General features: G+C 48.5%; 11 protein-coding genes across 12 annotated transcripts; 4 read left to right on the plus strand and 7 right to left on the minus strand.

Annotated features, from left to right (window-relative positions):
• The first annotated feature begins 2 nt into the window (after positions 1-2).
• SPPG_08197 lies at positions 3-1,846 on the plus strand. Of its 2 annotated transcripts, XM_016756357.1 has the most exons (3): positions 3-579; positions 661-1,625; positions 1,695-1,846. In XM_016756357.1, the coding sequence occupies exons 1-3, from the start codon at positions 172-174 to the stop codon at positions 1,762-1,764; spliced, it is 1,443 nt and encodes a 480-aa protein (XP_016604655.1). In that variant the 5' UTR covers positions 3-171; the 3' UTR covers positions 1,765-1,846. The 2 variants fall into 2 exon arrangements, with proteins under 2 accessions (XP_016604655.1, XP_016604654.1); XM_016756356.1 differs by having other exon boundaries at positions 661-1,846.
• Positions 1,847-2,207: 361 nt separating this feature from the next.
• On the minus strand, positions 2,208-2,447 carry SPPG_08198 (uncharacterized protein; the record flags this gene model as incomplete). Its single annotated transcript, XM_016756358.1, has 1 exon — positions 2,208-2,447. The coding sequence occupies one exon, from the start codon at positions 2,445-2,447 to the stop codon at positions 2,208-2,210; it is 240 nt and encodes a 79-aa protein (XP_016604656.1).
• A 2,062-nt stretch (positions 2,448-4,509) lies between these two features.
• Positions 4,510-6,861, minus strand: SPPG_08199 (uncharacterized protein; the record flags this gene model as incomplete). The annotated part of the gene is made up of 12 exons (XM_016756359.1): positions 4,510-4,776; positions 4,857-4,987; positions 5,047-5,344; positions 5,400-5,433; positions 5,488-5,702; positions 5,768-5,950; positions 6,017-6,049; positions 6,112-6,317; positions 6,379-6,408; positions 6,471-6,579; positions 6,644-6,777; positions 6,846-6,861. The coding sequence occupies 12 exons, from the start codon at positions 6,859-6,861 to the stop codon at positions 4,510-4,512; spliced, it is 1,656 nt and encodes a 551-aa protein (XP_016604657.1).
• Positions 6,862-8,106: 1,245 nt separating this feature from the next.
• On the minus strand, positions 8,107-10,376 carry SPPG_08200 (uncharacterized protein). Its single transcript, XM_016756360.1, has 6 exons — positions 10,024-10,376; positions 9,770-9,965; positions 9,546-9,714; positions 9,141-9,469; positions 8,775-9,062; positions 8,107-8,716 (listed from the first exon to the last, which is right to left on the minus strand). The coding sequence occupies exons 1-6, from the start codon at positions 10,126-10,128 to the stop codon at positions 8,247-8,249; spliced, it is 1,557 nt and encodes a 518-aa protein (XP_016604658.1). The 5' UTR covers positions 10,129-10,376; the 3' UTR covers positions 8,107-8,246.
• A 2,017-nt stretch (positions 10,377-12,393) lies between these two features.
• On the minus strand, positions 12,394-14,124 carry SPPG_08201 (uncharacterized protein). The gene is made up of 5 exons (XM_016756361.1): positions 13,692-14,124; positions 13,445-13,605; positions 13,055-13,382; positions 12,845-12,977; positions 12,394-12,771 (listed from the first exon to the last, which is right to left on the minus strand). The coding sequence occupies exons 1-5, from the start codon at positions 14,047-14,049 to the stop codon at positions 12,540-12,542; spliced, it is 1,212 nt and encodes a 403-aa protein (XP_016604659.1). The 5' UTR covers positions 14,050-14,124; the 3' UTR covers positions 12,394-12,539.
• A 114-nt stretch (positions 14,125-14,238) lies between these two features.
• On the plus strand, positions 14,239-16,187 carry SPPG_08202 (HAD hydrolase, family IA). The gene is made up of 3 exons (XM_016756362.1): positions 14,239-14,533; positions 14,633-14,800; positions 14,868-16,187. The coding sequence occupies exons 1-3, from the start codon at positions 14,321-14,323 to the stop codon at positions 15,954-15,956; spliced, it is 1,470 nt and encodes a 489-aa protein (XP_016604660.1). The 5' UTR covers positions 14,239-14,320; the 3' UTR covers positions 15,957-16,187.
• On the minus strand, positions 15,997-17,586 carry SPPG_08203 (uncharacterized protein). Its single transcript, XM_016756363.1, has 2 exons — positions 17,362-17,586; positions 15,997-17,273 (listed from the first exon to the last, which is right to left on the minus strand). Exons 1-2 carry the CDS (start codon positions 17,543-17,545, stop codon positions 16,243-16,245), a joined length of 1,215 nt encoding a protein of 404 aa, XP_016604661.1. The 5' UTR covers positions 17,546-17,586; the 3' UTR covers positions 15,997-16,242.
• Positions 17,587-17,717: 131 nt separating this feature from the next.
• On the plus strand, positions 17,718-18,987 carry SPPG_08204 (phosphatase/phosphohexomutase). The gene is made up of 2 exons (XM_016756364.1): positions 17,718-17,882; positions 18,006-18,987. Exons 1-2 carry the CDS (start codon positions 17,841-17,843, stop codon positions 18,765-18,767), a joined length of 804 nt encoding a protein of 267 aa, XP_016604662.1. The 5' UTR covers positions 17,718-17,840; the 3' UTR covers positions 18,768-18,987.
• Positions 18,867-20,192, minus strand: SPPG_08205 (uncharacterized protein). Its single transcript, XM_016756365.1, has 2 exons — positions 19,212-20,192; positions 18,867-19,136 (listed from the first exon to the last, which is right to left on the minus strand). Exons 1-2 carry the CDS (start codon positions 20,136-20,138, stop codon positions 18,987-18,989), a joined length of 1,077 nt encoding a protein of 358 aa, XP_016604663.1. The 5' UTR covers positions 20,139-20,192; the 3' UTR covers positions 18,867-18,986.
• Positions 20,193-22,626: 2,434 nt separating this feature from the next.
• Positions 22,627-23,269, plus strand: SPPG_08206 (uncharacterized protein; the record flags this gene model as incomplete). The annotated part of the gene is made up of 2 exons (XM_016756366.1): positions 22,627-22,706; positions 22,777-23,269. The coding sequence occupies 2 exons, from the start codon at positions 22,627-22,629 to the stop codon at positions 23,267-23,269; spliced, it is 573 nt and encodes a 190-aa protein (XP_016604664.1).
• A 457-nt stretch (positions 23,270-23,726) lies between these two features.
• SPPG_08207 (FkbM family methyltransferase) lies at positions 23,727-25,231 on the minus strand. Its single transcript, XM_016756367.1, has 3 exons — positions 24,934-25,231; positions 24,522-24,853; positions 23,727-24,445 (listed from the first exon to the last, which is right to left on the minus strand). Exons 1-3 carry the CDS (start codon positions 25,106-25,108, stop codon positions 23,807-23,809), a joined length of 1,146 nt encoding a protein of 381 aa, XP_016604665.1. The 5' UTR covers positions 25,109-25,231; the 3' UTR covers positions 23,727-23,806.
• Positions 25,232-26,157: the final 926 nt, after the last annotated feature.

A 26,157-nucleotide genomic window follows, 5' to 3' on the forward strand; every position in this document is an offset into this window, starting at 1 on the left:
GTCCACAATGCACCTCCAGACATCGGATGAATCCGAGTTATAAAAGCTCTCTTAACCCGGCAGGTCGTCTTCAAAAGTATCCAATCGGCAGAGCAACTGGCCGTGGATTTTCTCTTTAGATTGTCCTTGCATTTCAGTTTCTACTGACTTCACGTAGATTTGGAATCCACAATGGTCGAGATTCACACAGTCTACCCTACCAAAAAATACAAGCGCCCACCTCCACCGTCAGCAATAGCACTTCATGCTCTGGATCTCTGTCCTCCCGTCCAGATCCGTAATCACCGGTTTTACCACCGCCCACCGTCTCATTTGTTTGGCACCACTACGGACCTAATAGATAAACTGAAATCCTCTCTTGCCCAAGCACTCGAGTTGTATCCGCCCGTTGCAGGAACTGTACGAGCCAATGAAAAGGGCGTGGCTTACATTGCTATGGATGCCGAAAATGTGTTGGGTACACCGTTCCTGGTCGAACTGAAAGACACGCCGTATGTTGGCGATAGTGAAGATTTATGCCCCCGAAATATCGTGCTCCTACCTCCAGGATCAAGCACGTTAGCAGTGAAAGTAACTCAGGTAATGTTAATTGCGCTAGTATATGCTCTTTTAAATTACCATCGCTACTCAACCTTGAATGTGGGCTTATTGGTAAAATAGTTTTCCTGCGGAACCATCGCTGTAGCGGCATCGGTGCACCATCAAGTCACTGATCTTCGGGGCTTTCTCGATTTCCTTGAACTCTGGGCTCAGATTGCTCGAGACGAAACCATCGATTTTACACAGATTCCAGAGGATTGGTCTCGTACTCCCGGTCGATTTTTCCCTGATGTTACCCAAAAATCAGCAGTCTCTAACCCTCCTCCAGGATTCATGGTTCTTCCTGCACCGCCAGCCGGACCGCCTCCATTCTTATTGGCACCATCAGAGGTTTCAAGATGGAGATTCTCCAAAAGTGCTGTAGAACGACTGAAAAATGATCTTTCACGCTCTGCTTCTTCCAAAGGACACAAGTCCGATCTGTGGATTTCATCGGGTGATGCACTTTCTGCACTACTTTGCGGTGTCATTACGCGTGCGCGCGAAAATGCGCATGTGCCGAGGTTGGAAGGAAGATCTAGTTCCAAGTCACCGACCGAGGCACTTATGATGGCCGCTGATGGTCGAGAAAGATCTCCTCAAGGAAACATGATTGGTGGAAAATACTTTGGAAATTTCAACCCACTTTTCAGTACTGCCATCTCCCGCTCCGATTTATTATCCCTCACCTGCGAGTCCGCATCTCGTGTTGCCCTCGACATTAGAAGCGCTATAAACCATCAGCTCTCACCGGAAGCCATTGCCCATAAGATTGCGTTTTTTGAAGCTACCGAAAACAGCACACCTCCTGGTCGTATTGCTTGGACAGCAGATGTGATAATGACCAACTGGTGTCGATTTGATTTACAAGGGCCAAAATTAGATTTTGGTTGGGGAAAACCGTTTTATGCAACGGCTGGGGGAGGTACTTATCCTCCCGCTTACGTGATTTTGACGCAGGAGAAGACCTCTGGGGATGTTTTTGTTTTGATGACAGTGGAAGCGGAAGGTGCGGATAGATTGAAAACAGACCCATTGTTGAATAAGTATGCAGAACTGGTCACAGGTCATTAAAGTCGATCATGCAATTTGACACTCGCTGTATATATCTATAGACCCTTGCTTATTACCCGCTGTAACTATATAGATCAACTGTACGGTAGTGACACTGTAATTACAACCTGACGATGACTAGACATGAAGGATATACAAGCTTTCATCTTGATGCCCACATAGCAAAATATTCCCAAATACCGTAGTGTAGCCGCTGCCCTAACCCTCTGAAATGGTTTCGTTATGCACTTTGACACATTGCAACCTCGCTCTAAGATGAAGATGTGAATAAATCCATGTGCTTCGCCAACAGACTATCGCCTTCATACGCAACATCGGTGTACATGACTGATATTATCGTCGGCCATACATTCTGCAACCGTATACTGGCGTAGCCCTCGCGGGAAACCATCGCGGTCAGCCGTCCGGTCATCTTGTCGATTGAATATTAATGGTATCCCAGGCGATGGTCAACCGTCGAGAGGCATTGCCATCTGGCCATCGGACGCAAGACTTAATCAACAGATTTTAGGGGTCACACAAGAGCTACTAATCAGCGGTTGATGGTCGAAAAGTTAAAACACCATGCGGCAGGTTCCATCTTCCTTAAGAGTCAAGAACGCCCCGCCGCTGATGGTAGAAGTTGACGGTTCCAACGTTCCCATCGCTGTCATCTCGTCCTCATGCTCATTCAACACCCGCTCTTCCGTTTCTGACCATCGCGACATCGTTGCCGTGAGTAGGGACTCATATCCGAAGGATCCAGTTGTTTGGTCATCTCCTTGCACCTCTTCCGACATGGTCAGTTCCGGCATATTGCCAATGCTAATTGGCCGCACGCCCGTCGGTAATGTTTGCATTCATCTCGCATTTCGGGTCGCTTTCTTGTCATCATATGGCTCCCGTTCCGATTTGTGCTCCTGCAATGGTACGCACAGAAGGTCCCTAGTGCCGTGTTTAATCGAGATCCTTGATTTCCAGCTGTGTCCGCTGCGCTTCTACACCAGACGATTTCACAGCTTCTTTCCATATCGATATATCCTCCTTGAAACGGATTCCCGACGGATGCAACGCACCCCAATTGCCGATGCTCTCACTGGACTGGACCCGGGAACAATACGTCCAGAAAACACAAGCGGGATTTAACAGACATCTACCGCGTTGCACTCAGCTACCCCGGCACGCAAGATGGATTCGCCCATTTGGGGTACGCTGGCAGCACACGGGGACGTTTACTCATGGGCTCTGGAAGAAATCTAGATTTTATCTCGAATGGGAGGTGCACAAATTCAGGCTCAGGATGAACAAGTGGCATGGAGTTTATACAAGCACAACCGGAGACAGGAGGCGTGGTGACGGAAGGAGAAAGGGAACCCGATGGCCCAGAATTATCTGTTACCCATCAAGCTGCAGCACAGTGCATCGGCCGATGGTTCCGTGCCCATCAACATTCCTCTGATACGACAATTGGCCATCAAGTGGCGAACGAATCGAATTCCATACAAACTTCCGTGTGAAATCTTTGGATATCAACGGTAAATGCCGATATGTGGGGGAATGCAACATACTGACTGATTACCCGGACTCTGAAGAAGGCCGGGCACGAATGGGACTGGACTTGAAAAAATGCAAGAGCATGGAACTGCAATGGGGAACTACACTTTATTGGACTTAGTGCTCAACTGGGAAAAATATACAAGATGTTACGGGATGCTATGCTGCTGGTACCCTAAACCAGTGCTATCAATGCTATCCAATGCAGACTGATGTAACAGAAACAGCTGTAGAATGCTTCTTCCCACTTACGCCTTACCACTGTCCCTTCCACCAGCGAGGAACACGGCAGCGGCAATGCCGGAGGCTCTCGTCGTTTTCCTCTTGGTGCAGCGGTTTCTGCTGGCGCCGCGGTTTCCTCTAGCGCGGCAGTTTCTTCCGCCGCACGGGCTCTTCTACCCATGGCGGTCCCCTCTGGACCGGCGGCTTCTTCTGAAGCGGCGGTTTCCTGGAGCGAGGCCAGGTCCCTCCGCTGACAGTGATATTGTTGTCTTGGTTAGGTCTTCCTCCTTTCGCGGTCGTCCTTTCACTCGTGGTCGTAAAACGCCTGTGCGGTCGTTGATCCCTTTGGGTCGTTAATTCCTTGGTGGTCATCAATCCCTTCGCGGCGGTCAACTCCTCTGCGCCGTCAATTCATTTGCGGTCGCTAGCTCCTGGTCCCGTAACTTGGTTTCTGCCATTTAGTTTAGTATATCTATCTATATATCACAACCTAATAGACACCCTAAACCCTAACGCTAAGCGACAGAGGTTAGCCGAGTGATACAGGATAACAGCAGCATGACATGATCAATCATCAAGGACCGACCGAGCGACACCACAAAAACGAGTCGCGCGGGGTACCCAGGCAATCGGAATCAATAAGCAACTTCGAACGGAAGGTACATCATTAAGCCACTTGAACAGCCAAGCCTTATGGACCACGGCAGAGCTGAGGGACGAGTTTAGATTGTTGGATTTGCTTTGCTTTACATGCTTTTTTTAATAACCCTAACCCTTGATGATGTTCATCACAGAATTCATGCGACAGAAAGGGCTCCCTACCTAAAACGAAGTTTGCTCATTCGGTCATGAGCGCTTTGCAAGAGATATTTGACATTACGAGCCCACTAGCGAGTTGCGGCAGTAGCAGCATTCGCGGACAGATCTCATTTGCTCATACTGGTATGGAGTCCATATAGGGGCTTGAGATTCCTTGGTGGCCGGTAATCCCCATGGAGGTGCGACAATTACAATTTTTATTCCCGAAAAATGGAACAACATAGCATCTATCTATCTATTCTATCTGAGCTATCCAGCTACTTGGTCATATCACGCGGCGATTCACACTGCAGCCTTGGGACTTAGAGCGGCTTGCGAGGTGACTTCGATAGTGTCTCCAGCTTCTTCCTCTTCACTCTTGGAGATGGGGACGCGCTTGATAAAAAACGCTGGCAACACGCACATTGCAGTGAAGGCGATAGCCACCTTAAATGCTAATTGAAGACTGTCTTCGTATGCGTCGATGAGGTAGGATCGTTGGGTATCGTTAAACCGACCGGTGTAGATGAGACTCGGATCGTGACGCACATCCTCGAACGCCGACGGAGCCTGCATACGCATTTATGAGAGACTGGGCCCCTAATACACTGCAAGGACAGACCTCCCCTATTTGGGTCCTAGAGACTCACCAAGATCCCTTCGGGCATTTGCGTAAAGGCGCTACGCAGACGCGATGCCTGAATATTCCCCATAATTGCTATTCCCAAGCTTCCTCCAAGGTTTTGGAAAGATACAGCCAATCCATTGACCACCGCGATATCTGACGGTAAAGAGCATTTAGCTACCATGTACAAAAGTGATAGTTCGAACATAGTATACCTTTAGGATCAATGGCCACTTGGCAAGAAAAGAAGGCCATTTGCAACACAAGACCGAGCCCGATTCCGAACACGATGAGGAACATGATCTCCGCTACGGACGAAATATCCTTATGAAGGAAGGACAATGAGATGGTTCCGGCCAGAAAGAATAGATTGCCCAGATGGATGAAAAATGTATAGGCGGGAAGCCACCTGGGAAGTCGTTTAGCAACGTGTTCAGATAAAAAGCCGCTCACAATGCCAAAAATGGTGATGCCCAGGAAAATAGGTAGCAGTCGGTACGAGGCGGTTGACGTCTAGTCCAACACTATGAGTAAATTCAGTGTGAAGAAAAACAAAGCGTAGAGGTACCTCGCGATTGTCAACTACAATGAACCAGACAGGTCTAGGAGCAAAAGGTTAGTCATGGCAGCGGAAGCATCTCCATGCTCAGGCTTACAGGTAATATAAGAATCCGGTAAAGGACATTCCAAGGAAGAACAGTGTCATCAACGACGCAACCGTGTTTGGATTCCGAAACAACCTCATAGCAATGATGGGCTCCGCGGCCACGTGTATTTCAACCAACACAAAGGCAACGAGACCGACACCCGCCAATACGAGCAAAGTGACAGACACAGGAGAATCCCATGCATATTGGTCTCCGCCAAGACTCTAAAGCATGGCACGTCAAATAAATAGAGGACGCAGACAATCCCGTGATGGGATTTGCAACTTACAATGGGGATGAGCAGGCACACCATCGAGGCAACCAAAAGTATGGCCCCACCAAAGTCTACTCGCTTCAATTTATGCAGGAATGCTGTGCCAGAGGGTTCGGCCGGAAGCATAGATACCACCGCCACCAGAGAAATAGCACCGAGAGGGATGCAAATATAGAAACACCAACGCCAGGACAGGTACTGAGTAAGGACTATGACGCATTAGATTTGCAGGTTCAGGTATGTGAGATGTTGGAGGGAACATACCTCCACCGAGGATAGGTCCGAGCACACTGGACACTGCGAAAGAGCTTGTCAGCAAACTTTGATACTTGGGTCTTTTTTCTGCAGTGGACAAATACAGTCATGAATGCTGTAAATGTGTAGGTCTTTTTGAGGAGCTCACAAATTGGTATGATTTCAGCTACAATGATGAAAGAGAGGCCGATCATCCCACTTCCGCCAATGCCGCTTATGGCTCGGAAAGCCAGCAACATTGCAATATTTGTAGCTACACCGCATCCGATGGTCCCCGCAAGGAAGATCACCAAGGCCACAATCATCATCGCTTCCAGAATTGGGTATTAGAGCATTCCTTCGCAGGTGGGAGCGATGCTTCGCACTCTCACCCTTTCGTCCAAAGATGTCCGATAGTTTTCCTGAGATGTTGCATATCAGTCGAGGGCAGATGGGCGCGCGTCTGCGAGACAATCTGACTTACCGTATAAAGGTTCCGTAGCATTTAAGCACAACATGTATGAGATCGCTATCCAACTGAATGCTTGGACAGCGTGGAATTCTGAAGCCATATTCGTTGCTACCGACGCGACCTGTAATTAGATATGAGCCTTTCTCTACCGAGTATCGTCCGCGCCCACTGCTTTCCGTACTCACGATTGTTTCATCTAAACTGCCGCAAAATACGGCTGATAGCAAAGCACCAAAGACGAGCAGTTTCCTGATGGGAGTCATCGGCAATGTGCTAAGTCCCCGCATCTCTCCGTCTTCTATGACAATGCATTTCTCCTCTACGGCAGCTGGCAGTTAGAAAGAAGCCCCAGTAGCTGCATTCAGGAAAAGACCCAGGGGGACTAACCGGACTTCTCTTCCATGTTGGGGTTTGTTGCAGCTGCTGCTATCGGGAACTGCGAGGGCTACATAACAGCGTTCTTTAGCTGAACTGCCGTCTTAGCTGACGCGTTCAAAAACCAAGATTCTAAATCCATGAGTATTACACAGATTAACTTTTTAAAGTTTTTTTGTCTCCACCGCCATGATATTGTCGCCAACCGGCACAGCTTCGAGAGGAAAAAAAAATATCAGATAGCGGCCGCCTTTATAATCCGAAGATGGAAGGAATGATACACATTTGAATGCTCTTGATGTTTACGTATATCGTCAGCTTCCGATCGACCACAACCAATTTCCGAGTTGTCCACTCCTGCTTTGGTCGAAACGGCGAACGAAAAGGCAAAGGAAATGCCAAGTGAACGGGCAAAAGAAATGGCAGACTAAGGGCGTAAGGTCTTTAAAGTTGCCGAACAGTACTTCCTTATGGTGGGTTATCGCAAGCGAGCTCATCTGTAAAGTGCTCTGCTTGAAAGACTTGTGGGTGAAAGTGCGTAGACCCGTAAGACAACCAGTTCAAACTTTAGGATATCTGAATAGATTAGCAAAGGTGGTAAAATGACCACTTCGGACCCGCCACCGAAACTTGATATCACCAAGACCCTTCCGAGATCCGGGGAAAGATTTCTGCTGCATTCTGCGAGGCTGGTAATGTTAAAAGAAACCCCATTCTCTATTTCGTCAAAGTTAAATCCTGCCTTTCTTCGCCTTATCCAATCCGGAGGGACGGCCTTCTTTTCCGTCAGGTTGCGCTCTGATGAAGAAATGCGCGTTATTTCCTCCTTCGATCCACTGCAGTGTTGCTTCAGTAGAAGAAAATCGATTCCTCAGATCTGAAGGCTGCTGTTGCCGATACTGTAAGCGCCATCTGATAAACGTTGTGTTGAAGATTTCTAGTAGATTCACCAATGCTAATGCAATGAAGCCTCTCCACAAGCAAAACCCAGCATGAGATGGTCAATCGCAAGGGCCCCCAATTTTTGAAATGGGTGAAGGCTTTCTTTTGCAAATCAAGTAAGATGGACAAAGAGATTATGATGGGACGGTTTAATCCGTAGTGCATAGGGCTCAAAACAAAATGGCTTACATCTCTTCGGGTTGGATAGAAAAGATAGATTAGATACTAATGTAAAGCATCACGAAATAGTAGCTGGTAGTTACGAACAGAGCACAGAGTAATCATCTCCTGAACAGTCGACCTTTCAACGGATTCCTGATCTAGTCTGAAAGGAAACATCTGCATTTTGACAAGCTTTTTCTACTGCATCTACAACCCAAACTCGTATTCTACGTTCCTTTTCACCACTTGCAGATACAAAAATATACAAACATTGCTGGAATGACTGCTATTCCCAATTAAAATGTACTACTATGTAAAAACTATTCGATTATCCAAAGTTGGTGCTACTACTGGTAATCCGTCACGATACTCTATTACTACCTTGTTGCGTGCCCGTGCGCCTCTTTCAGAAAAGTCCCCGCTAACATCAAACGTCTCGATCAACATGGCCGTTTCGGTAATACCCGCTTCTGGTCCAATGACATGATCCGATTTACAAAATGCATCATAACCATCATACCCGTCCGCAATAAAATTGACCATCGCAACATCGTATTCTTTGGAAGGATCCACCGGCTCACGCAATCCATCAGTATAGTAAAATGCGGAGACAATCCGTTGTTCCTCTGGCCGAGATAAATCGACGATAATCTGAAGTCCGGAGAGCTGCAAAAATCGGCCATCCATTCGAGAGTCACCGACGCTGTTTTCCAGGGCAGTGAGCAAGTCGCGACCGGAGATACGCTTGACGACAAAGATGTTTCCAAACGGTAAAATGCCTGTGGGCAACCGAGAGTCAGTGTTAGCAGTGCTTCCGGCCCGCGTTCAGAATCTTACCAAACACATCTTGGACGGTCAATTTCCCATTGTGGATGATCTTGTTGCATCTGATGCTACCCGAATTCACCACTGCGATATCACAGCTATAATACGCACGCAGAATGTCCGCTAGAAAGTTGCCCATATTTGTCTCCATCGTTCGTCCGACTACCGAACGGCATTCCAGTTCGACGTCACAGTACAGTAGCTCTCGGTCAGTGATAGCGTTCATCTCCTTTTGAATTGTCGCGATTATTGCTTGCATTGATTCGTCCTTCGGGTGGCTCATACTATGTATACGCTCGACTGTTTTGGGAAAGGAAGCGGTAAGAGACCAAGATGACCAAACAGCGCCCAGACTGCTACCGCAGCTGCCCACTCTACCAGACACATCCAGGATACAAATCATTTCAGAATCCAGCTTCAGGCCCACGAGACTGAGTTCACAAAAGTCGCTGCCGCTTTTCACGATCGTGACACACTTATCTGTCGTATCAATCATGTACTCATGGTCATGCCCGCCCAAGATCAGATCAATATCTTTACATCCAGCTACCACCGTTCGGTCCTCAAGTAACCGCATATGGGTCAAGGCTATGACGAGATCTACTCTATACTCATCACGCAACAAGCGGCATACCCGTTGAGCTGTTACCACAGGATCAACGATGCGTACATCCGGCGGCAAATGTTGGCAGTTTGACGACCAGTCGCTAGAATAACGCAAATGGAAAAATACAGCTGGCCTTCAGTGGAAAGCAGGTAAATGTAGAGCGCCAAGGTCCTTACGTTCCCGCCAAGGCAAAGAAGCCCAGTTTGCAGCCTTGATGTGTGACGACCATATACTCCTTAGCATCTGCAAGCAATCTACCGGTCGAATCCACTACATTTGACATTAGCCACGGAAAATTGCAGGCACGCTTCAGCTCGAGCAAAACCTCTTCGCCAAAATCGAAATCTGGAACTAGATTAAATCCTTGTCGGCATGAAAACCCCAACTGTCCTTATCGTACCATGATTGCCATAACATGCAATATCGACTTGAAGTTCATTCAACACGGGAACCATGTGCCGACCCTTCAGAACTGCAGCCTCAACTGATGGACTAAATGCGTCACCGCTGAAAACAGTTAGCGCACTTGGGTATTTGTCCCTTGCACGTTTTAGGGCGTGAGCGAAGCGCGGAAGATGGTTATTTCCAATATTATACTATCGCGGAACAAAGATGACTAGATGCTTTTCAAGGATCCTAAACACATTGGCTTACCGCATCGTTGAAGTGGAGAAATGTTACCTTATCGGTATCCGCCGAGTCTACGTTGGTGCCATCATGGGAAGATGATGATTCGCATAACCACGCGTCTACGCCCATACCACTCGTCGTGAAACGATAATCACAATATGCGCACTCGTAGGAAGCGAGCGCGAGCGTTGGGCAGCACAAGTTCGCCGTGAGTGCACAGGGTCCAAACCTGATTGACAACAGCAGCTAAATTCTCCAACGAGCCCACTAGCAAGTTTATCTTGAACGTAAAGTTGGAAGCCGCGCGTCTCGCGCAATTGACTCCATAAATGTCTCCAGCGGTATAAACTCGGCCCCATCTTGTTGTGGTTGTAAAGCCATTATCTGTTAATGACCTTCATGTACTGTGAACGTTCCAGCATGGCTGCGTAATTGCAAAACTGATGGTGCTCAGCCAGAATTAAGGATGAGCTTGGCACTTGCATATCGGGCTACACGGGTGTCCCCACATGGGTTAAATTTCTAGAGTATTCAGAATTGAAAGAGCCATTCATTTGGGTTTGAACATTCTGTACGAATCTTGGCACAATTCGGGCTTTGGAGATCATCCAGATGCACACATGCGTGTCAAATCTCCAGCTGCAAGCACAGTGCTAAACAACGGCTTGTGAAGGAGGACATACATACTTGACAAACCTTCCAAGATACATGTACTTGCAAGGGAAAGGCGATTGCAAGCTGGGCTCTTAATTGTCGCAATCTAGCTCCTTCTGCCCATCATCAGGAAGCCAGTTTTCGGTCTTTTGCTGAATGGCAAAGTTGATTACAGCCAACCTCCTTTTAAAATGCTGACCTAGAAAAGTCTCAATGCTAACGGTGGATTATGGAGCAAAATGTCCAAACATTCTTACCGACAACAGCAGGCATCGTTTCGAAATTTCCTGCACCCTCCTAGCTACTCTGTTCTGGTCGGAAAACCAATCAAAAGATGTAACATATCCTGGTGGACAGAAAGCTTGCCCATGCTGTTGGGGCTCAGGCTTGAACCAGCATGCAAATTCATAGTGATGAAACGTCGGGGAGCTTGTCAAAATATGTGCTGCAGCATCCAAACCAGGATTGAAAACTGCAGGACTGGGAATGAAATGCCTACGACGGATCATGTACTTCTCGGGATTCATGACAAACAAGGCTTCCAGTTATGGAAGGTTCGGTTGGCACTCCACAGCGTATTTCTTGAAGCAACCAACTAGGCGCTTCTTCTAATGGTTCTTTCTAGGGCTGACGGAACTGGAGAGTTGAGTGCCTCATTGGAAGACGCATCAACAAGTGATTTCAGATTATGGGGAATGCGAGTAAAATCCTCAACCTCTCTACCATCACGTTCCTCCAATATACCCTCTACTCCGTCATTCTAACTCGACACGCCATCACCTCCCTTGTAGTCATCATCATCCGTGTCACCACTGCCTCTGTGCGGGAACTATCTGTAGAGCCCCCGAGGACTATATTTCGGCATAATGGGGACTCTCGGTATCCCTCCATCAACTGTGGGTGCAAAACCGAAGGAGGGACGGGGTGAACCAGAAGAAAGAGCGTGTTTAGGATTTCCGGAGCTTTGCTTGTTTCCTGCTTGTTGGCGGTTTGCAGTAACTTTCCAGGGTTTGGGCTGATCAAACAAACTAGGGAGTTCATTCTCCTCCCTGCTCCATGTAATACACATGGACAACTCATCGAGACCACTCACCGCCATTCTTTCTACTCCTCGCGCAAAAGCCGCTGTAACCTTTCAGGTCATGGGACACTTTAAAAACAGTGCTGACAATCGCCGGAACTACCCTCCTCTTTGGGCAAGATGTGGACAACATCGATATATAGAATTGCTGGAGTTTTCGTTGCGGTTTTTGATATTCTTAAGTACTTGGCTATGAAGAACGATCCACCAAAAAACTCGCTTCTTCCCACCGTGCTATCACCATCTCAAAAAGGGTTAGGAGGGATAGTAGAAGCTAGCTTTTGAGCCTGATTCCTCGATACGTGCTACATCATGTGGTTTTGTAGTTAATCACTGCGTCTTTTGCTTTACTTGCTTCTTATATATGTGCTACCTACCCATCACTCCTATCGGGTTTGCACGCTAATCTGCTGTGCGCGCCTAGATGCTGACAGACAGACATTGTCTTTGTGGGAAGCTCTCATGAAAACAGTCATTCCGACATCTCTCGGTACTGCGTGGGAGCAAAACGGCAACGTGCTGCGGAAGGCAGGACGGAAGGAAGGCGCTCAATCCTACGTGGCTCCTCGTCTATACTGAGGAATATCATAGTCGGTCATACCGACGGTGCGATATCGCATGTAAGCAGATATGTGGAAGCGCTCGCCACAAAACGTCAACTTCTCAATGTCACATTTTAACAATCTAAGACTCATTAGGTTGTATGAAGGCTACTGACCATATGCATGTTCAATTTATATATGTAGGCAGGTATGTATGCTGCTCCCAAGCACATTGCCCAACAGATTCCCTCGCCCTCCAAACATCAGGCAACAGTCCGACTAGCTTTGGCCACCATAGCGGTGCTCGAAAATGAATCGCCAAACATAGCTAATCCCAGAAGGCATGAAACCAGGACGGCGACAATTACAACACCCAGAACCGGTCGGCGTTTGGTGGCGTCAGCACTTTTGGAGGCAGGCCGAGTCGAACCTTCGCAGGAAGTGTTTTGTGTGGCATTGGGGCTCCGAGACGGACCGTAACCCAAATACAAGTAGCTAGACAGACACTCTTTGGTTAGCTATCGCCGGTACCTTCAATCAGCAGAAGATAAGATATACAATTGCTTACGTGCTGACGAACAGGACGATGCTTCCGACGGCTGTCAATAGTGTTATCGGCAATCCAAGAAGAACTGTCGACAACACGATCAGAAGGGCCGTTGTAACGGATTGGGCCAGGCACTTTATAACTGCATCCGCATCTGGAAGTCGACAACACATTTGATCAGTATTCTCCTTGCTGCCGGAAGTAGAACAACAAGGAGCGGCAAAAACGTACACTTATATACAGCGGTAATGACGAGTCCAATAATCGAATTCATGAAAACGACCATCACGGCATTAAATTCGTCGTAGCCCTCGAAAAATCCGGGTTCCGTACTTCCTGGCCGCCAGGCAAGCCAGCAATAAACCGTGACGTTGAGAAGGAAGCCACTCGCGTACAGAACCATATTTTGGGCGTGTATTGAGACTGGCTGCTTCAACAGATGGTCATTGATGCAGCTGCATACCGAAGTAATGCAAGTGGAGATGAGGAGAAACGCGTAAAGTGAGATAGGGTAGACAGTTCCGCCGTCCCGATATTGCGTGACAATCAACCCGCACACCTGCAAGAAAGCTGAGCTCAATAACTCTTCTAAAAGGGAAATGAGGAAGTGACATTCCTTACCTGGAGGACTATTGCCATCCATTGCAATGAGCTGACAGTTCTTGCGAGAAAAAGATATAGGATTCCAGCTGAAATTAGTGTCGAGCCGGACTTGACGAGTTGAATGGTCCCAGGATCCGCCAGACGGAACAGATAGAATGTCAAATGGTTGTTAGTCCCATCTTTTATTTGAAATTTGTGAGATCGCGTTCGTGAGTACCCCGCAAGACGGCTATCATGGAGGTTAGAATGAAGCACCGTCACTTACACATCAGGGTCAGCATCGCGATGCTCCTCATCATTTTTGGTGGCACTTCGTTAATCCAGCTTTGAAACAGTCCATTTACTTGACGGCGCCCCTTCCAGGTTTGTTCGTTAGGTACGAGACTGTAGGCATCCGGTCGACTTTTCAGCGACTTGCGGTAAAGCGCTGTCGAGATGCAGAACTTTGTAAATTCCGCAAGTGCCAATGCAGATGCTTGGGAAAATCTGTAATTTCCTTTCGCCTGAGATAGCTTGTAGACGAGCCCAATCGTGGTCTGTACAAGGACAAGACTCATGAACGACAACATGGCCGGCCCGAAGCGGGCTACGAGCGCATGCGCTAGAGAATTCTGAGGCATCATGTTTTTCAGAATAGCGGTAGATGAAGATGCACTGGGCACCGAGCATAGATTTCTTCACGATTTTATAGAGTCGAAATTCGGACAGGCTACTACTCAAGTCGAGACTCGAGAGTAATTACGCGTTGGTCGGAGGTGCTTACGATATGACGCGTTTCTCGACTTCTGGGCCGTCGCCTCATAACATGTACTGCTGTCCAACTTGTCCGTACAAGTACTTTGGCTTGTGCCTCTCTGGGTGTTTACTCATAGAAAGGAATCATATGTGAAAAGCATGAACACCCCAACCAGCACCAAAATCCGTTTGGTCGTCTTTGACCTTGACGGTGTTCTGTTCTCGTCGAAGGACCTGCACTATGTGGCTCTCAATCGAGCGTTGGAGATCGTCGGCCCCAAGTATGTGATCAATTATGAGGACCATTTGGCCCACTTTGACGGCCTTCCCACTAAAACGAAGCTGGATAAGCTCACTACTGAGCGGGGATTGGTAAGAGCCCCTTCGTTCCGTGGAAGCAAAGCCTCCAAGCGCTTCTTGTTCCCTAGTACTCTGTGCTCATGTCTCTTCATTTGGGTCGGCCTATTTTAGCCGGTGTCGAAACATGGAATGATCTGGGATCTGAAGCAACAGAAAACTTTCGAAGTGATTGCTGATACGTTTCAACCCGACGTTCGACTTCGAGCCGTTTTGCAAGGCCTCAAGGATGCTGGGTATCTCATCTACTGCGGTTCCAACAGTATTTATAAGACCATTGAGGTAAGCAAATACTCGACTCAATCAAACACGCCTTTTTGCGGGAAGCTGATTTGGGAGCTCTCCACAGCTCATGCTCCGCAAGAAAAATGTCCTCGATCTCTTTGACGCGATCATTAGCTGTGAAGATGTTACGCAACCCAAACCGAGTCCGGCCATTTACCTATGTGCGTGTCTGCGGGCCGGAGTCTCTCCAAAGGAAACTATCATCCTGGAAGATTCTCAGGTCGGACGCAAGTCTGCTCTTCTTTCCGGATGTCACCTCCTTCCAGTTGATGTTCCTGAAAACGTTACACTAAAGAGTATCCTCAATGCAATTGGTGCTATTAACCGGTCCCAAGAAAATCAAGTTATGCGGGTGAAATGGCGGAGCCCCTTGAACGTGGTCATTCCTATGAACAAGAGGGTGACACGCGTTGAGCGCTCCACTTTTGAATCATGTGTCGGCTCTGAAAGCGGGCCTCGGGTCACGACGAAAGAGGACCCAACCACTACATGCCCCTCGTACTTGGCCCTGGTCAACGGCTGTCCTGTGCTCCAGCTGGCAGTCGAGAGTCTGCACGTAGACGCAAATTTCATCTTTGTAGTTCCACGCCGGGATTATGAAGAATATCACTTAAAGTACCTTTTGGCCGTACTGAAACCCAACTGCAAGGTGCTCGTGGCTGAAGAAGAGACTCTGGGACAAGCAGCCTCGGTGCTCTTAGCGAAACAGTACATAAATGATTCCACTCCACTCCTCATTGCCAACTGTACCCAACTCCTGGACTGGGACTCGCATACCTTCTTATATCTCATGGATGAACCGGGAGTACAAGGCGGGATAGCAACCGTGGTTCGTTCCGATCCTCGTTATTCATACGTAAATGTGAACGAGAAGGGGTGGATCGTGGATGTTGCAGAGAAGCGAGTGATCTCCGACATTGCCACTGCCGGTGTTTATTATTGGCGGAGTGGATCCGACTTCGTCAAATACTCAGAAGAGATGATGCGGGACCCCAAAAACATGGTCGACGGAGCGTACTACGTGAGTACAGCGTACAAAGGAGCTGTCATCGACGGAATGCACTTCAAAGCTGTCCCATGTAATGGGTACTGGCCTTTGGGCCTCCCGGAGGATGTGGAAGCTTACCTGAAACAGACCAATACGGAAGAATGACCAGAGATGCAGGACAACGTCGAAAGCCTGTAATTTGTAGCTCTGCTTGGATGGGGCGTCTTGATTATCGCCATGCAGTGTTGTTTATTGAACTTAGCGCCTGGAACACTGATTTCCCCGGTAGAAATCACTTCTGAGAGCAAGGTTATGCCCATGTACAAACAAAATATAACTAAATAGAGGAATGTCTACATAAGCACTTTTAATAATATCTTGGAAGTGTATCACAGATGCGTTCGTGACACAGGCCTGCACCCGCCCAAAACAAAGTGATTGTCACGACTAATTAGCGGCCATTGTTCTCTACTACATCCACGGTCACACACTCTGTGGGTTGCATTCTCCAGCTCGATCTACCGACCTGGAACTTCGATACGGTCAGTGTTCCAAAGAAGACGTCTTGCCATGCGTCGCTTGCGGCAATCAGGTGCTCGGGCGATACATCCGCGGAAAGACGCAAAATGGTTGAGTGCACAATGTCGTTTTGATACCGCCGAAATGGCAATCCTTCCTTCTCCAAGCGGCTTTCTATTCGCTGCCGCCAGATATTCACGTCCACCGATGGGTATCCGAGCATGACAAGGCCGGTTGACACTGCCACCAAGCCAGACCACTTGATTGTGAGGGGTAACAAGGTTGCCATTTCTTCCCGCAAGATGGCAAGATACTTTGACTGATGACAAGCAAATGTAGCACTGTGTTCCTCCCACTGTTCAAAACCAAGGATCTGCATAAATGTCCAATGAACGAACGAAATTGGGCCAGCAACGTCGTAGATGTTCTGGTTGCCCAATTCTTTGGCCAGGTATGTGTTCAAAGCTGACCAGGCAGGTGTCGGAGCAAAGTCATCGTAGTACGTATACACTGCAAGGCACCTCCGTTCGTCTATGAGAGTATGGTGCAGAAGCTTATCCACAATCAATGGGTTGATGTAGTCGCTTTCTTTTTTGGTGCGATGCCCCACAAGCTTCTTTCTGTTCCGTGTCCGCATTTCGACATACGTAGCGTACAGTGTGGCGAAGTCTGTGCATATGCCATAGCAGTTCCAAATGCCAGTTTGATGATCCGATCTTTCAGGCATGACCGAGATTGCTCCTTTTACCAACTCCCTGCCGGGATATGTCCAGATACGGCCATCGGACGTTATAACGTGCGGGTCGATATCGTGTGAGAAAGAACGCAATACATCACGACGGCTCAGCAGATATGCCAGTGCATGTACATTCTTTGCATGACACCACAAATTACCAGCGTACTGGTCAAGGAACGAAGGTTCTATAGGAATCTCCGGCTCGTCGTGGCCAAAAAAGAGTTGGCCTGAATGGCGGTGCGAATGATGAATTCATTCATGTTAAGACATGAACCAGCCGTCATATTAGAGTCAGATGTGAAACCGTGCGCCTACCGTCTATGCTCCACACGTCCACCTCTACATCAAAACCCTGCGCAATGGCGTCCTGTATATACGGTAGCGTATTTTCCAATTCCTTCCTCGGCCCACGCGTATTGCCTCGGTGGGCAATAATGACTGGAACTTCTCTACCTCCAGCAGTTTCGGCGGTGTCGGCCAACATGACAGAGTTTTGCATGAATTTAGCAGGAGTCCTTGCGATTGATGTTCCGTATTGGCGAATGACACGCGGTATTGTATAGGCAGCGACGAGGCCATCACGCGTCAGCTATAGTTAGGTAAGCTTACGTACTTGAAGCGGTAAAGCGCGTTCGACCTTGGGGGACCATATGCCGATGGTTTAGGGGTAACGCGTCCGCGTCCACGCTCACACTCTACTTCTTAAGCTCACCCGCTTCCTTGCTCGCGCTACTTGCATCCAAGCTATTCCAACCATATAAACCCTCCGCACTGCTTTTGTTCACATCCGTACGATGCTTTCCTCCACCAGCACTCCCCAGATGGCTGTCCCCAAGGTATGTCCAGCTAGGATCTAATGGAGCACACGGCTGCGCAGCCAGTACCTGGCGTCTCGCATATGCACTCATTCGCTAGCTGCGTACATAATAGACTGATCTTTTCTTAACCTTTCCACGCAGATCAACATTCTCATCCCCATGGCCGGCGCAGGCAGCCGATTTGCCAAAGCTGGATACAAGGATCCAAAGCCTCTCATCCCCGTCCGCGGCAAGCCCATGATCCAGGTTGTCGTCGACAATATGCGCGTCCCCGACGCGCACTTCATCTTTGTCGTCCAGCGAGAGCATTATGCACAGTACGATTTGGGAAGAAAACTTAGCGCGATCGCTCCCGGTTGCGACATCGTCCAGATTGATGGCCTCACAGAAGGCGCAGCCTGCACCGTACTAAAGGCAAAGTCTTTGATCGACTCGGACGTACCCCTTTTGACCGCCAACTCCGACCAGTTCTTGGAATGGGACGCGGCCGAGTTCGTGGCCAGCATGACCGACGGTGTAGACGGGGTTGTCTCTACCTTCATCAAGGACGAACCTGATGTCAAGTGGTCCTATGCTAAATTGGACGAATATGGCCACATCCAAGACATCCAAGAGAAGAAACCCATCTCCAACATTGCCACAACAGGTATCTACATGTGGCGAAAGGGATCGGATTTTGTTCGCTACGCGCAGCAAATGATGGACGCCGGTGACAAGAGCAACGGGGAATATTATGTAGCCCCAGTCTACAACTACGGCATTCGCGATGGAAAGAAATATATCACCAAGCATTGTGACCGGATGTGGGGAATTGGAGTTCCAGACGACTTGAACTTCTTTTTGGCGGAATACAAGAAGCCCTTGATCCGTCCACAAATTGTCGACGGTACAGCGGTTTTCTGACCTGTACATCCTCATTTATGACGGATAATTGTATTGTATCATACCTGTATTCAAGGGTGTACAAAATGAATAAATGTAATCGATGCCACGGGAACGTCACCGGAGAGTTGGCGTTTGCTTGTTATTGTATAGCCACAGTATTAATTACGAACATCGTCTTAATAATGTAACAAGTTACATAGCATAATGTATACTGCCACAGCCAGATATGGCAGACCGCTATCCCCGCCGGCTTCTTTCAAGGTCCCATCCGTATGGGACCTTTCCCACTGTATCATCTGCTTTTTTGAATTTCGGCTCGACATTTGAAAGTTCCTCGGGAGATTCATGACGGCGAAGGATTGTCATTGGCGCCATATCGTAACCGATCTTTTGCGCACGCAGGCGATACAAGATAAGTTTGAGGTGGTTCTCAACACCACGAAAGTCAAGTAAGCGACTTACCACCGTTTTGGCTCCCGCCCGCACAAGCAGATCGTGCATGCTAGTCTCTGGGTTTGGCAGACTTTCGTTTCGCGACCACATGTTGAGCAAATCATCCAGTCCCGGCCTGATATTCTGTGCCACTGAGAATGGAATCCAGACAAATTGGTCGTTAAACTGACGGGAGGTGTTGGCGCGATGATCCAACCCGAACAGAAAGCCGGCATGGTACGCGCGGCGAGGGTGGGCTCCAGAGCCAATTTCGTAAAGTACGATATCCTCGGAACTCCGTGGAAGTCGGAAAAAATGATAAGGCAACACGTCCCCTCTTGTTATGAGAAGATGGGTGTACGGCTCGCCGCATTGGGTGAGGGCATGGTCGACAGCGAGCCGGATGGCTGTTATCCAGGATCTGAACTGTTCCAGATGGCGAGAGGCAAACTGATTCGCAATGAAACGACCGTCGGATAAGTAAAAGGGTACGACTTCCGGGATACCGTGTTCCGCCAACATGGCTTGCGTCTGCGCCATATTCTGTATGTAGGTCCCCAAACCCTTGACTTTGCCGTTCCCAAAGAAAGATTCAAGCACTTGCAATGTGACTAGCTCAGAATCAGGTCCGTCATCATCCCAAAAGCGGTGTGGACCAAAGTAGAAAACGTCCATCGATGGTTGTACTGGATCGTCCAAAGCGTAACGCCGCCAGAAGGGCGCTGTAGATCGGACTGTTCGAAGGTAGCCAGAGAAAACCAAGGCCACTTTTGAGCACTTATTAGTGCCATATGACTCCGGAGGACGACCACCCAATGTGCGGATCGCAGAGTCGAGATGCGACTTGCCTAGGTGCGACGCGGAAAATAGAATCAAGGCCAAACAAACCACTGCCGAGAATCTCCTGGCAGCTACGAATTTGAGCCGTTGAAGAAGTGCGGTGCGTGTGGCGAGCATGGATCCGTGGGTGGATTGGGACTGGCTTTGCTACGTGTTGATGGGCAGAAACTGCGTCCTCTCATCCACGCGAAGCGCAGCAGGCCGACGTGTTACCTAATCAAACATTGACAGCCATCAACGCACGACGGAGCATTCGGGGGCCAATACAGCGGCACCTACATAGTTATTAGAGAGGCACCGAGTTGAATTCTGCCATTGAGGTAGAGCTATATAGGATGTGGCGACCAGATGAAATCCAGCCGAGGAACGGTAATAAGGTCAGAATCACTACGTAGTACACTTCAACAAGAGAAAGACCTAACCAGAGGGGACTTCGCGTTCAGGAGGTCTTTGGTACAGTCAACAAGCACCATGCAGAAGGGTGGAACCTAAACTCTTCGTCAAACTGTCCACCTCCAAGGAAGTTTGGGGCATTCCACTGAAGTTTTAGTCAACAGGAACTGAGTGCAACTTCACAACACAACTCTGGTAGTCTCAAGCAGCCTTTATAGGGGTCGCATATGAGGAAGTCTTTTCTAATCCTTTATTGAATATGTAATATTACGCACAGACCGAGTTCTCATAAACCTCCAGTCCTGCAACGACCGCCCAGGGACGCGCCTTCTGTACCTCCTCATGTCCAGCAGCGCTTCTTTTACGGCTTGTGCATACAGATGGCACATCTCCTCCGTCCCACTAGCGATTAAATCCGCCCCAGGAATCAATAGTTTTCTGGCGTCGCAGTTGTAATGGTAACGAAACCCTGTCCCATATCGGTTATCGAGATATGGTAGCAGATCGATAACTTTACCACAATGCACGGGTTGACTCTTACGTTCCACTTCCTCTATTGTACATAATGGACCGAGCAGCCGCGAGGCATTCCCACTAGGAGATGAAGCAAGCGAAGTAGTAGGAATCGGCATCTTCGTATTCCCAACGAGAAAGGAGAGGATCATAATCTCCCAGGTCTTCGATCATATCCCGTTTGAGCAGCCATCGATGAATGGGGTGTGCGAGCTCGTACACCTCGGTCCTCTTTAACGGTTCGAACACCGGGTCCAATTGGCAGTTTCATTGACCAAATGCGGGACCCTATAGGGGATGAGAATGCCAACCCTTGAGCTGTCATGTGTGATCAAATCTTTGAACCAGCTTCTCGGAAATTTCACGTCATCATGAACCTCGAGAATCAGTGGTACGATGGCCTTGTGCTGTTCCGGTGTTTTCCGTCAAAAATCTCGTGCATTATTTGTATCTGTGGGAGGACAATGCCCAGATTGCTGGTGTTGATAATGCGATCACATTGCGGACGAGGGTCAATCCAACCTCGCTCTTCATCAAAGTCGACGTCGTCGACGGCGAGAAATTTGTGCCAGAAGAGGTCCGGCAGAGCAGACTTGAATTCTGATGAAATGTCTGCATATGGCGCATTGCTGAAAGCACATACGTCCAGTTCTGCGAGCTCTGTAATGTCCGACGTGGCCAGTGAGGTTAAGGACATCAAGAGTCGACCGTTCACTTAACAACAGTGAAACCTTTAAACGAGGACAAAAAGTCTCCTTTTAGCCGTGCCATTTGTTGTCATGCGCTGTTTGACTAGTACCAACTTACGGCGATGCGCAATTTGGGAGACATTGGAAGTGGGTATCAATCATATCAATGACGGGTAATGCCGCTTTGAACGACCTCCTTGATAAACTCCACCACGGTGTGGACGCTATCAAGCACACAGCGCACAGCAGAGCAATGAATCTCGGAAGCGTTGCGTGGCGGGGCCCCAAGTACCCGACAACATTATGCATAGAAGGAGCACAGTTGTAGAGTCGTGTCATTAGTCTCTTAGGACCGGGGGCCATGGAGAAAACATATGTCGCTAGCAGGATGGAGACGTTCACCTCGAAAACGATCGTGTTGGTCCGGCAAGACTCGTCGGGAACACTGTGCCCGCCACTTACACAAATGTTAGAATGGATGAGCCCAAGGAGCATGCCTTTGTTTGCTTACGTTGATGAAGTCGAGCACATCCAGCTTTGAATCCACATACATTGAATCTACGTGCCAGTCATGCAAATCATATGCCATTGACTATTGACATAATTAGTGAAACTTGCAAGGAACTCATCCGCTGCATTGATCTCCAGTCCCTCGGTAAGTTTTTCCAACTCTTCATATACGGCGGTCATTGCATCTACCAATGTACAAGCCTCGGATTGATCACCAGCACATTGGCATTGGCCACTGCATTCCTTTTTTTCCCGAAATATTCTGATTTGCATCTGCAATACTTTCCTGGTTTTGCATTGCATACTTTCGAAATATGTCCGGTCCAGGCCCCTCTCGTAAATGACACAGCTGCTTCCATTTCACTGAATACTCGAAGTAGGTCACAGGTCACCCAAAAGTCGATCGACGCCATGCACGCTGCTGGTGTAAAACCGCGCCTGGTCCAAATGATTGAGATGAAGAACCTACACGGAACATCGCCAAACAGCCAAGGGAATGTATGGGATCATCGGGAAAGCAGACAAAGCTCCATATCCGTAAGGTCATTGACTACAAGCGGATCATATACCTTGACTCTGAGTAAGTTTTCATGGACGACGTTTTGCGGTGCTTCTGGAACCTGACTTTTGATCATATCCATATACTCTAGCACTATCATCTTGCGGAATGTGGACTCTCTCTTCTCCCTCCCCAAATACTCACTCTACTTGCCATCCATTATGATGGTCATTGAGCCACATCGGTACCTGTTTTCGAGACTCATGGAGGTCGCAGACAAGATGGAGGCCGGGGGTGCTGCCACATATGACATGGATCTTATCAATAATGCCTTTGGAAATGTATCTGGCATGCTCCTAGGCTCGGTCGAACTTCTCACACAGGATTTGGGGAACCCCACTGAGAAAACACACTGGTTCCCATGGTGGATTGTGGATCAAGTGGTCACCTTCACATACGCAATTCACTTTTCTTCTGGCCCCCTTGGTAACCTAAAACCTAGGGCGGCAAACAGGAAAGATATCAACTGGCCTCAAGGACAGCATCCCATGTATCAAAGTGCTTTTGAGATCTGGTGGGATGTCGCCGAGAAACTTTGCTCACCGAACCGAAGCTTGCGCGGCTGGGCACAGAATGAGTTCTAAGGGTCTGAAGGTAAGAGGCGGAGCAGTAGCGACCCAGTTGCGTTGTTTTCCCCCACAAATAAATTCAGGCGAGTTGACAAGAATATTTGGAGTAGATGTCTTTGCCAACAGCACGTCTTCAGATATAGTTGTCATGTGTTCTCTCTTTTGGTACATTACAAGTGGACCCTGCACATATTGTTCAACACTGCCTACTAGCTTGGGTCCGTACCGGTATTTGACGAGTCTCTTAATACACACCAGATTTGGCTTCCTGCTACTGAAGATACGATGACCTCCCATTTTCGCCATAACATTTTTGAACTGAACTCGAAGGTGTGTCCCGGCCTTCCAGACCCAACTCTCCTCTCGGGTGCATCTAGTGCATATACACAAGGAACAACGAACTTGCGTTAGTGCAGCCACATAATGTGCAAACAGACCCTAATTTAGATAAAAGAGTGCGGCGAACTAGAGAGACTGCTAAGGTTGTTACACACAGATGATATTTATTTTCCCAAGCATTATATCTTCACACAATCACAAAGTATGGTACACTCAATAACGGGCACTAATCCAAGTCTTTGCCTCCTTGACAAAAGACCGATGAACCAAGAAAATATCGACCGTGGGATGGGTGTCGGACCATGCCTTAAACTCCGATGGCCGCACTGCCGGTTCCCCCAAGAAGCTGTTGTACACTTTGCCGGTTTCCGTAGAATCTTTTGCCTTGGCTTCGTGAGTGAACCAAGACGTCCGAATTTCATAACCGTAGCCATCGAGTAGCGTTAGAATCCCTGTCGGATCATCACCCAAAAGGCGAGCTTGAAGTGAGGGTATGTACTCCATCATAATCATGGGCGGTCTGTTATCGGTTGCAAAAAGAGATTTTTCGCCACCCTTCAGCACTTCGCTTTCAAAGCCTTCGACATCCATTTTCATGACACCAAATTCGCCCGCACGCCGGTCGTCCTGTACAATCCCATCAAGAGTGTGAATGGAAACATCGGCGCGGACGCCGTGCTGGTCGGCTACTGGCTTCTTGCTGTCCTCGCCGCACTGAAGGATGCCATTTCCATGGTTTTCGTTATGCGAGATGATACGACACTCGTCGGGTTGTGCGCCAAGGCCCATTGCATAATAGTCAACATGACGGGCCAAGTCTCGGTTAGCACAGAGAGATCGCCGGATAAGGTACTAGAAACAGCCAAAGTAGAGGGGTCAGCGTTCAATACATTTTGCTCAAAACTTCAAGCCTGTACATTGGAATTACCTCATTCTGGGGCATCGGTTCAAAAACTGCCACGCGATGCCCGTGCGCAGCAGCCGTGACTGTGTACCACCCGACATTGCCTCCAATATCGAGGAACGTTGCTCGATCTTGTCCCCTCACGTCGTTCGCAAGCTTCAGAGCCCAAAGCACTTGTCTTGTTGCTGCGTGTTCCCACACGCCTGTGCGAATGATGATGGCCGATACGGCATCCATGCCCGTGTCATACAGTGTCAGCTTGTAGGATACCCCATCCAAATCGATGGTCTTTTCAACGGTCTTGTCGGGAAGCGGGGTCACCGCGGCGGTGCGGCAAAATGCGTTTTGCTCAATGGCTAGGAGCAGAAGAAGGTAAACCATTAATCGACTGTTTAACAATGTGAAGAAACAGCGTGGCTGCGCGATCCGCACTTACCTGCACGGGTGCGCCAAGCTATCTTATTTTCATACCAACTTTTAGGCATACCAAAGCTTGTTCTGGTAATCTCCGTCGGACGACCCCAGGGGACGGAAACGAACAAGAGGAAGGCCACGGCTGCCAGTGCGAACCACATGCGAGGTGAGCGAAAGTGGTTGCTCGAGAATGCCATAGTGAGTAGTGGGTAGTGGGTAAAGAAAAGAGAACCCAAGGTTTTCGGTTGTCAGAAATATTAACTTTTACTGACTGGTCGTTGGTGCTGTCTGGGCTGGGTAGAAGGATGGCCAGGAATCTTCAGTTTGTTAAAAGACGGGCAAACGCGACTCGCGTCGCGTTACATAATCTCCACTGGCCCAACCCCGACTCCAGCCCAGTCGCGTTAATCGCCCGTTGAACACTCAACTAGAGCGGACTTTCTAGTAACGCGAGTGTCCCCCCTGGGCCCCCTCGCCAATATATGCGACACAACTAATGATTACGCTAGCAAAATCCCCACACAGTCAGACATGGAGCACGAAAAATAGCAGGGGTGTTCACCCCCCGGCATTCTGGGACTGGACAAGGAAGGCGTAATTGCTAGAGGGTGAGCATTCCATAACGAACGTTTCCTTCCCTCCGAAGCTAGTCGTAAGGTAAGAATCAAATCATCTCGATATGGCATCTGCGACCCTTGAGCCATAGACTGCAACGTGGAGTGTGGCAATCAACCGTTGGGAGAGTTAATACCGTCCGTCAATATCATTCGGGAGGACTAACTAGCCTACGAGGGACCAGTCAATATGCCAATCATGTGTTCATCCAAAATGGTTTACCCTATTTGCGGTTGCATTTCGTTAAGGATGGTCAAGTTCCATGCAGGTGCAAGGGTTCAGCAATGTTTGATGTGTCTTTTATTCAGCTTTTATGCGGGAATAGATGGAGAGGGAAAGGGAGATTTGAGGGATTCGGTGGAGGAAGGAGTTGTCGTGGCCTTAGCATTTATAACCTGATTTATTCGGGGTGGTTTCCCCACTGCCAAATCTCCAATCTTCCACTCTCAAGCTCCCCACCCCAGCCGTATCACCATACATGCATCATAAAGCAATATATTTCTCCCAGCTCAAAATCATATACAATAAAGCACGTATAACCACAGAAAACACAAACCACATCAACCGAACCACCGAACCTAAATCTCTATTCTACAGCCGCCCTGGACACTGACACCGCCGATCAACTACT

Source organism: Spizellomyces punctatus (genome assembly GCF_000182565.1).
Source record: "Spizellomyces punctatus DAOM BR117 chromosome Unknown supercont1.19, whole genome shotgun sequence".
Classification (NCBI taxonomy): Eukaryota; Fungi; Chytridiomycota; class Chytridiomycetes; order Spizellomycetales; family Spizellomycetaceae; genus Spizellomyces; species Spizellomyces punctatus.

Coding starts and splice junctions, on each gene's coding strand:
- SPPG_08201 (XM_016756361.1), bottom strand. CDS start 14,049: ATGATGCCTCAGAATTCTCTAGCGCATGCGCTCGTAGCCCGCTTCGGG. Junction 13,606..13,691: donor CGCGATGCTGACCCTGATGT/GTAAGTGACGGT, acceptor TTCAAATAAAAG/ATGGGACTAACAACCATTTG. Junction 12,978..13,054: donor CATTACCGCTGTATATAAGT/GTACGTTTTTGC, acceptor GTCGACTTCCAG/ATGCGGATGCAGTTATAAAG.
- SPPG_08205 (XM_016756365.1), bottom strand. CDS start 20,138: ATGCTCGCCACACGCACCGCACTTCTTCAACGGCTCAAATTCGTAGCT. Junction 19,137..19,211: donor GGGCGGGAGCCAAAACGGTG/GTAAGTCGCTTA, acceptor CGTGCGCAAAAG/ATCGGTTACGATATGGCGCC.
- SPPG_08203 (XM_016756363.1), bottom strand. CDS start 17,545: ATGCAAAACTCTGTCATGTTGGCCGACACCGCCGAAACTGCTGGAGGT. Junction 17,274..17,361: donor GGACGTGTGGAGCATAGACG/GTAGGCGCACGG, acceptor ACCGCCATTCAG/GCCAACTCTTTTTTGGCCAC.
- SPPG_08197 (XM_016756357.1), top strand. CDS start 172: ATGGTCGAGATTCACACAGTCTACCCTACCAAAAAATACAAGCGCCCA. Junction 580..660: donor TAGCAGTGAAAGTAACTCAG/GTAATGTTAATT, acceptor TTGGTAAAATAG/TTTTCCTGCGGAACCATCGC. Junction 1,626..1,694: donor ACAGACCCATTGTTGAATAA/GTATGCAGAACT, acceptor ATATATCTATAG/ACCCTTGCTTATTACCCGCT.
- SPPG_08202 (XM_016756362.1), top strand. CDS start 14,321: ATGAACACCCCAACCAGCACCAAAATCCGTTTGGTCGTCTTTGACCTT. Junction 14,534..14,632: donor TCACTACTGAGCGGGGATTG/GTAAGAGCCCCT, acceptor GGCCTATTTTAG/CCGGTGTCGAAACATGGAAT. Junction 14,801..14,867: donor GTATTTATAAGACCATTGAG/GTAAGCAAATAC, acceptor AGCTCTCCACAG/CTCATGCTCCGCAAGAAAAA.
- SPPG_08207 (XM_016756367.1), bottom strand. CDS start 25,108: ATGGCATTCTCGAGCAACCACTTTCGCTCACCTCGCATGTGGTTCGCA. Junction 24,854..24,933: donor AGCTTGGCGCACCCGTGCAG/GTAAGTGCGGAT, acceptor TTCTGCTCCTAG/CCATTGAGCAAAACGCATTT. Junction 24,446..24,521: donor AACCGATGCCCCAGAATGAG/GTAATTCCAATG, acceptor GGCTGTTTCTAG/TACCTTATCCGGCGATCTCT.
- SPPG_08204 (XM_016756364.1), top strand. CDS start 17,841: ATGCTTTCCTCCACCAGCACTCCCCAGATGGCTGTCCCCAAG. Junction 17,883..18,005: donor CCCAGATGGCTGTCCCCAAG/GTATGTCCAGCT, acceptor CTTTCCACGCAG/ATCAACATTCTCATCCCCAT.
- SPPG_08200 (XM_016756360.1), bottom strand. CDS start 10,128: ATGGGCGTAGACGCGTGGTTATGCGAATCATCATCTTCCCATGATGGC. Junction 9,715..9,769: donor TGCATGTTATGGCAATCATG/GTACGATAAGGA, acceptor ATCTAGTTCCAG/ATTTCGATTTTGGCGAAGAG. Junction 9,063..9,140: donor TTGTATCCTGGATGTGTCTG/GTAGAGTGGGCA, acceptor TTCCCAAAACAG/TCGAGCGTATACATAGTATG.